The 10,438-nt window shown below is 52.6% G+C and overlaps 1 protein-coding gene across 1 annotated transcript in view; it reads left to right on the top strand.

Annotated features, from left to right (window-relative positions):
- LOC104279955 (fer-1-like protein 4) overlaps positions 1–8,505 on the top strand; it is a gene marked incomplete at its 5' end in the record, with an annotated part of 36,133 nt that extends 27,628 nt beyond the window's left edge. Inside the window, 7 exons of the mRNA XM_009877434.1 lie at positions 1,301–1,479; positions 2,523–2,608; positions 3,504–3,602; positions 3,895–4,136; positions 6,024–6,307; positions 6,920–7,020; positions 8,325–8,505. Of these exons, the coding sequence (XP_009875736.1) occupies positions 1,301–1,479; positions 2,523–2,608; positions 3,504–3,602; positions 3,895–4,136; positions 6,024–6,307; positions 6,920–7,020; positions 8,325–8,505 (1,172 nt within the window). The remainder of the gene's footprint in view (positions 1–1,300; positions 1,480–2,522; positions 2,609–3,503; positions 3,603–3,894; positions 4,137–6,023; positions 6,308–6,919; positions 7,021–8,324) is intronic.
- Positions 8,506–10,438: the final 1,933 nt, after the last annotated feature.

Below are 10,438 nucleotides of genomic sequence, written 5' to 3'. Positions count from 1 at the left end.
GCTTTTTTATTCTCCTTCCCTGGTTTTACCTGGCTTTGTCCTTCAGGGACAAAGTTTGTTTCTGGTGGCTTTGGGTACCTTGAGTGACTTCCCACTGCTTCTCACTACCATTTGTTTCCTGCTTGTGGGCAGATTCTGCTCCTCCCTTGCTGTCTTTCTTTCCTCTTCACTGGTGTTACAAACCCTGATCCAGGGCCGTGGATGTCCCTGAACACAGCAACCTTTCGTGGCTTCCGCCAGCAGTGATGGAGAGCTTCCCTGAGCCGCAGCCCTGTCCCTGCAGTGGCCAGGACCTGCCCCATCCAATTCAGCCGGAAGGAATGGATGGAGCAGATATGGCCTGCTTGGGGATGGCTGGGTCCTGCAAGGCAGTGCTCTGTAGGCTGTAGGAAGGATGATCCCTGTGCTTGAGCTGCCCAGCGAGGGGGGACCTACATGTACGGCCAGCTTTACCTTCTGCTGGTTTCAGTGCTGCTGTTCCTCAGCTTTCTGCTGGCCTCTATGGCTTATGTCAGGGAGGGGAAAGAAATCCTGCTCAGGAGAGGGCCAATTCCCTCGTTTCTCAGGTCACTGGGTAGCTGGCAAAGAAGAAACAAGGTGCTCTCCTGGTGTTGTCCTGAGAGCTGGTTCTCCTGAGCTCTGGTTCCAACACGGTGGTATTTGGTGCGCCCTGAACCTTTGCTGTGGTCAGAGACTGCTTGGGATGATTTTGATGTCAGACCAATCTCCAAAGGGCAGGTGCTCACCATAAACCCAGGGTCAATGGGTCAGTGTGTCCTCACCTGTTGGTTCCTGGTTTTCTCTCACCAGCAGGATTTGGGCTTGAACTGCCGTTGGCTTCACTGTGCCGAGCGAGTCAATTGTGCAGACTGTTAATTAACAGAGAGCACAGCTGCGAGTCACTGCCAAGTGACAAGTGATGCTTCCTGGAGTACTTCTAGGGCAAAACCTCTTATCCATGGATCTATTGATGTTACCACAGAGACATGGGAACTTGAACTTCTCCAGAGGGTCACATCATCCTCAGTGTCCCCTGGATCTTTTTCCTAGGGCCATACTTTCTTTGCCCTTTTCCTCCTATTTCTCTTAGCTTGTTTGTCTTCCTTTCTTTTTCTTATCATTGCAACATATTTAATTATTTCCTCTCATCCTCTCCCTCCTGCTTCTTCCCATTCTGTTTGGTGAGGAGCTTGTTTGCCCAGTCCATCATCTTCCCTCACTTGTGCTTGTGACTCGTATCCTGATGTGGCTCTTGCTGGCCAGATGTCTTCATCTTCTACCTGGCTGTGTCCTGCTGCAGAGGCCTCTGTGAGGAGCAAGAGAGGAGTGGCAGACGAGAACTGGGCACTGGATGATGAACATAAGGCTCTGTACGTCCTGCAGCACTGGGAAGACATGCCAGGATACGGGTACAGGCTGGTACCAGAACATGTGGAGATCCGATCCCTGTACAACCCGGAGAACCCTGGGCTCGTGCAGGTGAGATGTATTTCCCTGCCAAGCCTAGACATTGCTCTGGGGAAGGACCTTTGGGGCAGCTGGTTCCGAGCCCTCTGGCTGGTCCTCTGTTATCCTTTTGTCTCCTCATCATTGCAAGAATCCCACGTGTTACCCCTGCCTGGGTGAGTAATTGGAGCTGTGCCTATGGCTGGCTGGCCCTGCTATGAAGTGAGGACTGTTGGCCTTGGCTGTCCTTTCCTTACATCTATCTCTGACCTCATGGTGCTTCTGAGCATCCTTTCCTCAAGAAACCTCTGTCCACTGGTGATGTGGTCACCATGGTGGTGGCCCAGAGTCCCTCCTGTCTCCTCAGGCCACGTAGCACTGTCCTGATGAGGATGCTGGGTGGGTGGCAAGGGACCTGCTTTGCCTTCTGAGCCCTGCCGCCAGGCACCATCGTGGCTGGTAGCATCCTTGCCTATCCCTGCCTCTTCCTCTGCTTTATACCCTATCACTGCTGCTTTGCTTCCCTGCAAGAGCCTCATTTTGGCCTCTTGGCTTCTCCCTGTGGGCACGATGTAACTGCTAGCAGGAGGAGAAACGTTCATCCTCACTTTTATGCAGAGCAGTGATCTGAACTCAACCGATGTCCTGCACTGAACATCTCCTGTTCCCTTGGGTACCAGGGGTCTGTAACAAAGCAGAGCTATGCAGTCACTCTGGCTTTGGTCGGCAATGGAAATGTGTGTGGGAAGGGAAGGGTCAGACCCATCACTTTTTAGTTTTCTTGGTTAGCCTGGAGTGTTGCATCATCATATGGTTCTTGTTAAGAGGAGGGACACATTGGCTCTGTACAAAATGGACTCAGGTCAGCTGAAGTGGTTTTTCTTGGGAGCAGGATGGGAAGAGAAATAAGCAATTTTTGGTCCTTTGAATTTTTTCCCTAAGTCACACATCACTTTGAAGTGCTAGGGATGGAGAGAGCCAAGCAGTGGCTTTCTGGTGAGAGCTTTCCTTGCAGAACCAAGCCCTTGCTCCTTGAAGACTCTGTCTTTTGAAGTTTCTCTGCTGTGTTCTCTCAGGGCTCCTTGCACATGTGGATTGACATGTTTCCGAATGACGTCCCCGCACCACCGCCTGTCAACATCAAGCCACGACTGCCTGTCAGGTAGCACCCATGGGCCTGGGGCTGGTGAGCCTGTGTGGAGGGTCACTGTCCCTTGCCATGCCTGGCGGGATGTGCCATGGTTTGTTTCAGCCTAGCGTGCAGCCCTGCTCTCTGCTTCAGCTCTGGCCATGGGATGGTCTCTGGGGTGTATCGGCACAGGGCAGAAGTCTTTCAGCTGCACAGGTGTTCGTGAAGGGCAGGGTTAATCTTTTAAGGCTGGGCGTGGAGGTGATAGAAACCCATGTCAGAGCTACTCATCGTTTTGCCGAGTGGACAAATGTCCTCTGGGTGCCTGGAGAAGGGAAGGTGCAGGAGATCTGCTGTTTTCAGTGACTGAATGGGGCTATTGAGATGGAGGGTTCAGGTTCTCCTCAGAGGTGCACATGAAAGGACAAGAGGTAGTGGAAGCAAACTGCAGCAAGGGAAACGCCAGTGAAAGTGAAGCTACCCTGGGATAGGGATGGGGTGACCCAGAGAGGGGCTGGGATTTCCATCCTTGGAGGTATTCAGAACTCACAGAGATGAAGCCTGGAGCAATCTGGTCTACTACGAAGTCAGAGCAGAGGCTACAGAGGTCCCTTCCTGCCTAAGCCCTTCTGCACTCCTGTGGCTAAGTGGTGCTGGGTAGGTTTCCCATGCCCCAGGGATTTGCCTTACAAAAGCTGCCTCTTTGGACTGTGGGAGTTTGTCTTGTGGGGTTGTAGCCCACCCTGGGAAAGGCTTTGTGCATGGCAGCGAGACTGCTGGGCTGTGTGTGTCCCGAGAAGCCCTGGCAGGGGATCGCAGTGCTAGGAGGGTTCAAGTCCTGCTGCTCTGCTGGTGTGGGCTTGACCTGCCCTCCCAGGCACGAGAGGTGAGAACACGTGTCTCACTCACCCCTGTGTCCTTCCCACAGCTATGAACTGCGGGTGATTATCTGGAACACAGACGATGTGATTCTTGATGATGTCAACCCTGTAACTGGAGAGACTTCCAGCGACATCTATGTGAAAAGGTGGGAGGGGAACCAGAGGAAGGCCAGAGCTTGGCTGTCCTGCTCCCTGCCCTGCCCCACACCCTCCCTGCCTCCTCTGAACCTCTGCTCTTCCCTGCCTCAGCTTAAGGTGCCCCAGTTCAGTCCCTTGCATGGACTGCTGTACCCCCAAGGATGTTGGTCTGATGTGGGTCCAGTCTGACTCTTTGATTTTTCCTTTCCTTCCACCCTGTGAGGTTCAGCCCCTCCATCCGTCTGCTCTGCCTTTGAGGCTGGCTGACAAAGGTAGGGGATAACTGAGTTTCTCCTGCAGCTGGATAAAGGGTCTTGACCACGACAAGCAGGAGACGGATGTTCACTTTAACTCCTTGACTGGTGAGGGCAATTTCAACTGGAGGTTCATCTTTCGCTTCAACTATCTCCCGACCGAGAAGGAGATCACCTACAAGAAGAAGGACTCTGTCTTCTCCGTGGAGGAATCAGAATTTCGGGAACCAGCTGTTCTGGTCCTCCAGGTCTGGGATTATGACAGGATTTCAGCTAATGACTTCCTAGGTATGGTGTGACCTGCTAGAAGTGGGGTCACCTGTCCTTCACCTTGCTGGACTATTACAGCATTTCCCTTGGAACCCAAATCTCTGAGAAGGGGTGCCAGGAGCATCAGATCAAGCTCTTCAGCTCAGCAGTCACCTGGGCTGGTTTTTCACATGTGCTGTAGGCACAACCTGGAGACACACTTCCTACACAGACACATTGAGCTTACATGCTTGTCCCAGGGCCTTGGTGTCCTTTTTCAGGGTCTGTCACACCACAGGACTTCCAGGTTCTGCTTCCTCACAACCTTTCTGACCAACTTGCTCATTTTCCCTGCTCTTACTTAGACCTGCAGATCCCAAAGACTTGGCTAAAGACCGGCTTTCCCAGGAGCTCGTGTTGTGGGCACAGGGACTGGCAACCTTTGTGAGGCCATTTGCAGTTAAGCTGGTGGGGGCTCCCACTGGTGGGGGCTTGGAGCTGCACGGCTGCTCTGGTACTTCCCAGTAACCAGCCCTGCTGAGCGTGGCGTGCAGCAGGGCCTGGGGATGAAGTTGGGCTGGTGGTGATCCTGCCCATGCTACGCTAGCTGCTGCTTTTCTACTTCTGCTGCCATCCCAAAGTTTGTAGCCCTCCAGTTGTCCCTCCCTTCTTCAAACTTTCTCCTCCCCATTAAAGAGCAGCCCCTTTGCCCTGCTGTCTCTTGGACAAGATGAAACTCTCTTGGTTCACCAGCTTTCCATGGTGTATTTAAAGGTGTTTACCTCCCTGAGATACGTTGCCTCCATGGGCACTTCCAGTGGTGGAACTGGCAATTCCAGTTGGTTTAGCCATGCTACTCAGACACTGAAGAAAGTATTAGATAGATTCCTGGCCTGTAAAATCTCAGGAACTTCTAACAGGAAGGGGATTCTTCAGTCTTTATGGCAACCTTCCGCTCCGAGCAGGGCTAGATGCAATGTAGCTCAGGTTTCTTAGACTCTTGTCTGAGTGAGTTTTGAGTATCTCTAAGGGTAGAGATCCTAGCACCTTCTGGGCCCCTTTTCCTGGCTGCACTATTCTCATAATTCTTTTTTTTTTTTTTTTCTACTTGCAGCAGCTTATGTCCATTGCCTAGCTCCATCTGCTCTATGGCTTCCTTCAGGCTGTGGAAGATGCAGTAGTATCTTGACCTCTCTGCAACAGTATCCCTTGACCTGTCTTCTCTGGGCTGAATGCGTCTCTCAACTTTTTCTGCTATGGCACATACTCTAGTCTTGACCGTCTCAGCCACTGGACTGTCTGTAGTTAGTTGAGACCTTCCTTCTGTGGGGAACCTAAACCTGAACACCGTATCCAGTCTCACCAGATCTGAGCAGAGAAGAACACCTACACCCTTGGTTGCTGGCTATGCTCTCACCAATACAGACCAGTACCTGCAAGGGTTCGATGTCAAAGTGGGACAGGAGGTCCTTCTGAGGAGGACTGGGGTGTGCAAAGCCAAGCAGGGAAAGGAACTGAGGCTGTTGCAGATGTAAGACAGACTTGAATCCTTTAAAGAGATTCTCAGGTTTTATAATTCTTTATTTGACATCTGCAGGCTTGAGAGGGGAAGAGGAGCTTGGACATGTGAGGAGAGCAGGGTGGGACATGGTAGAGGAGGGAAAATAACTCACCATATGTGAACTAAATGGGCCACATCAGAGATGAGACCTGTGGATTCTGATTCTTACTCTCTAACTCTTGGGCTGGTCCTTTCTTATTCTGAGCTTCAGGTTCTCCACCTGTAAATAGGCAGGACTGCTAGGTCATTGTGGCAGCTGGGACCTACTCACGGTGGTGGGAGTGTGGCCAAAACAGAAAGCCAAAAGTTGTGTGGGGCTGACCACAGGGTTTCCCCATGAGCTTTTCTCTTCACTGTGCCTGCAGGCTCCATCGAGCTGAAGCTGCATGACATGGTGCGGGCAGCCAAGAGCTCAGAGCTTTGCACCATCCAGATGGCCAAGGAGAATGCAACACCTCGCTTCTCCATCTTCCGGAACAAGCGCATGCGGGGCTGGTGGCCCTTCATCAAACTCAAAGATCAAGAGGATGAGGAGAGAGAGGAGAGGGAGGTCAAGCAGAAGAAGAAGAAGAAAAAGAAGTGGAGCAGCTCAGTCAAACCAGAGGACGTGGAGTTCACAGACCCCAGTGGGAACAAGTACCTGCTGACGGTAAGGCTGGATGCTGGCTGGGTGAGCAGGGACCCAGTGTTTTACCTCTGCTGTGACACGGCAACCTGTCCTCCATGCACACAGCTACAGAGGCAGCAATGACACCGCTGCACAGCACTTCATGCAGGGTCCTGAAGACTTGTCCCTTGTGCTGCAAATCCAGCAGCTCATCCACCCAGGGGTGCCAGCTGCAGTGGCTTGCAGGGGGTGTCCAACTTCCCGCCTTCCTCTGAGCTCCTCACAGAGCAGGACTCGGTGAGGGGAGCGAAGCAAGAGGCACATGGCTCCCCACCAACCAGACAGGACAGCAGCAAAAGCTTGTCCCAGAGTTTCTGCCTATCCCAGGCAGGAGCCACCTGTCCCAGGGCAGACACTGCTGATGGCCCTGCTAGTTGATCGTGGTTTATCCCCAAGGGTGAGCTTTGCTCAGATCCAGTGTGGGAGGCTGCAGACATTTCCAGGTAGCTGGGGAACGAGTGACTCTGTAGCCGATGCCTGGAGAGAAAAGTTGATTGCTCTGATCATCTGTAAGTGGAACTGGCAGGGCTTGTGGTCAGCAGGCTGGTCTGCCAAGAAACACGTGCCTGTAGCTCAGATGTGTTTCCTTTCCAGGGTAAGGTGGAAGCTGAGTTCCAGCTGCTGACTGTGGAGGAGGCTGAGAAAAGTCCTGTTGGTTTGGGCCGAAAAGAGCCTGAACCCCTGGAAAAGCCCAAGTGAGTATTTGTGTTACCACCTTTCACACGGATGGACAGTGCGGTGCTTTCAGCAGCTCTTTGCGTGGGGACAGGGAGCATCAGCTTGCCAGGAGGCTGAGAGCTGCCAAGGAGGCCCTGAGCAGTGGGGTCTGCCGGACTGGAGCTGCCAGGGCTTCCCAGAGCTTGAGTGGGTCCAGGCAGGACAAGCGGCTGCAGCACCTGGGCCAGGGCTGAGCTCGATGAGGTGCTCAAGGCAGCTACTGCATAACATGGCTTGTACAAAAAGGGCAGCTCTGCTTTAACCATGGGGATGCACCCGTGCCCTGGTTTGTGCTGAAACAGAACCAGTTCTGTTCAGTGGTTTTACTTTTCAGCTCAGTCTCTCCTAAGAGGCGGCACTTTCTGAGGTTGACAGCGTGTTTTTGCAGATAGTGTCTGCTTCTAGAAGCAGTAATCATCAAGGTATTGTAGTTACTACCAAGGATAGGTATGCAGAAAGGCAAGCTCATGCTTGCTCCTCTACTAACCAAGGTCGCTTCGAAGTCCTGTGTGCTGTGTTGGGGGTGCTAGGAAGTAAAAGGGTCCCAAGGAAGTAAAAGGTCACATCTCCGGGGACGAGGAGTCAGGACAGGTGACCCAAAACTGGCCAGCAAAGTATTTCATCCCATAAATGTGATATCTCATAGGATGCTGAGGGATAACAGGGGTTAAGGCCTCTTCTTCAGTGGCTGGGGTCCAAGAAGGACTTTCTCCAATCCCCTGCCTTTGATTCCGAGCCGTGAGTTCCCAACTCCTGTGGCCGGGTCCCCACTAGCGCTGAACCTGAGACTTCCCTGGTGCCACCCGCTCTGCAGCACCCGTGAGGATTGCTATTGGGGCGGGCGGTTGGGTTCAGTACTGAGTTTGTATGAATTTCTATATATTTCATTACTTCCCTTATTTCCTTATTAGTACTACTTTGTTTCATTAAAGCTGTTTTAGTTTTCTTTTCCAATCCTAAGTCCCTCTGCCTCGGTCCCTTTTCCCTTCCCCTTTGGGGAGGGAGAGGTGTTATTAGAGAGCACCTGTCATTTGTCCAGAGGCCAGCCCAGCCCTGACCCTTGACAACCTTTTAGCCACATGAGTGCAGAACAGCTCTGTGGGGGCTGTCCTGAGGCTCAGGTCCCATTGTCTCCGGTGCTTTCCGAGGCACTGTGGTTATTGCAGCCCTGAGGGGGATCCTGTCTGGCAGCAGCAGGACCATGAGGCACTAAAGCAGAGAGGCCAGCGTGCTGCTCCGTGAATTGAGCCTGTGCTTATCTGTTCTTCCTTTCCTGTTCCAGCCGGCCAAAAACTTCTTTCAACTGGTTTATGAATCCCATGAAGACCTTTGTGTTCTTTATCTGGAAGCGGTACAAGAAATACATCATTGTGCTGTTCATTGTGGCTGTTCTGACCATCTTCCTCGTTCTTTTGATCTACACCATGCCTGGATACATCAGCGAGAAGATCATCAATGGATAAACACTCTCCTGCACAGGACTACTCCAAGACAGGGGCGATAATTTTAAGAACTGAGACTGGACCAGAAAGTTTTAAGGAAATCCTACAAGTGCAGAGGCATCCTTCGGAGAGAGAGACATGCAAAAGGGGCCTCTCTTTGGAGAGTCATGTACCTGTGAGAGACACTAAGTAACCAACCTACTAAATAAAGCAAATTCCTTGAAGGATAGATACAGCTTCGGGAAGAAAAATTGTCCTTTGTGGGACTGTCATGGGAGGGTGGGAAAAATGGATCTGTCCCCACAGACATGGCAGCTGAAACCAGCTCTTGCCATTGCACGTGATTCTGGCAGAGATGGGGACATACAGAGCCATGTGTGGCCCAGCTTGACCTTGCTTGGCCCTTCCCAGGTCTTCGCCTGAAGAGTTCAAACATGTTGTATGGGGGGAAGGCAGATGGGGAGGAGGTAGGATCTGGGAGACTGGGGCTTCCCCAGGGAGGATGACAGAGCCAAGGTAGCTGGGAGCTTCCTGCTGTGCCGAGAGCACAGGAACAGCTCTTGGAGTTGGAGTCAGCTCCAGACATAGTAGCGCTCCCTGGGACATGGACTTTCTGGCTGTCACAAGCTGGTTAACAGCTTTTCCTGCATATGCTCGGATGGATTCAGGCTTGCTTCAAACTTCATTTTTGCTCTTCGTTTCCACAGGAATAGAAGCTTCTTGGCTGCTCTCTCCAGTGCTGTTTGTGTTTTGTAAATGCTTTCTGGGGCTGGGGGCCCAGCCTGCTGCAGGCAGTCCTTGCCGGTGCCCCTTCGCCCTTCCTCCCAGACAGCAAAGTGCTGGGACACGACAGGAGGTCAGCGGTGTGAGTCTGCATTGTGGTGTTGGGCTGAAGCAAATTAAACGAGACTTGTTCTCAGCACAGTCTCGGCTGCCCCAGGGTTCCCGTCTTCTGCACAGACAAACCCTGACATGATCTAATCTCAAGTGGAGGTGCTTCACGCAGAGTTTTGACAGGACAGATTCCTTCTGAGGGGTCTCATCCTGGTGCAGGAGGTGATGTCAGAGGGATCCTTTCATTTCCAAAGAAATTAAACTGACAATGTGGTTTTATAGTGAAGATAAATGCCTCATTGCCTTTTGAATGGGGCAGGAATGGAGTAGGTTTTGTGGAGAGCACCAGCTGGGCAGAGCCAGGCAGGCAGTTAAGGAGCTGGTGAGGACTCTGGCTGGACCTGAAGCTAGGTGTGAGTGTGGGGCAGGTGTGGTTCTCCCCCATGGGGGCCCCAAAATTGCAAAGGAAGAGCCCTCTTTTCCCCTAGGGGGCTCTTGGGCTGCAGGGAGGGCAAAAGAGGCTGCAAAGGGCTCAGGTCATGTAGCACCTGCATGGGGCTGGAGCAAGGCGTGACAGCCACCTCCCTGGAAGTGTCCAAGGACAGGGCTTGGGACAACCTGGTCTGCTGGAAGGTGTCCCTGCTCATGGTGGGCAGGGTTGGTGCTATAGGATCTTTAAGGTCCCTTCAACCTAAACCATTCAGTGACTCTGTGACAGTGCTGTTCCCAGCGCTGTCCCACCCAGCTTTTCTGCAGGGCCTGTGGAGTGGGACATTGCCTCCACAAATGCTGCCCAGTGCATCCCAGCAAGGACCAGTGCATTCCAGCAGTACCCAGTGCATCCCAGCAGGGACCAGTGCACCCCGGCACACCTGGTGCACCTCAGTGGCGATGGGTCCAAGCTCAGTGCAGCCCAGCACACCCATTGCACATTCCCAGGCAGCTCCTTGGCTCTTGCAGCCAGGCTCAGATGCATTTTCCAACGCGCATCTGGGCTGGTGCTCCCTGTGACTCAAGGTGTGTTGTCCTCAGGCTTCCTCAAAGTATTTCAGCGTATAATTGCAGGATTTGTAGGCTGTGCTCTATGGTGAACTCGGCACTGGCTGGCCCAACAGAGGAG

The sequence above is a fragment of the Apaloderma vittatum genome, unplaced genomic scaffold (genome assembly GCF_000703405.1).
Source record: "Apaloderma vittatum isolate BGI_N311 unplaced genomic scaffold, ASM70340v1 scaffold2071, whole genome shotgun sequence".
Taxonomy (NCBI): domain Eukaryota; kingdom Metazoa; phylum Chordata; class Aves; order Trogoniformes; family Trogonidae; genus Apaloderma; species Apaloderma vittatum.
Note: the sequence above shows the minus strand (reverse complement) of the source record. Positions and strands in the feature narration are given on the sequence as shown.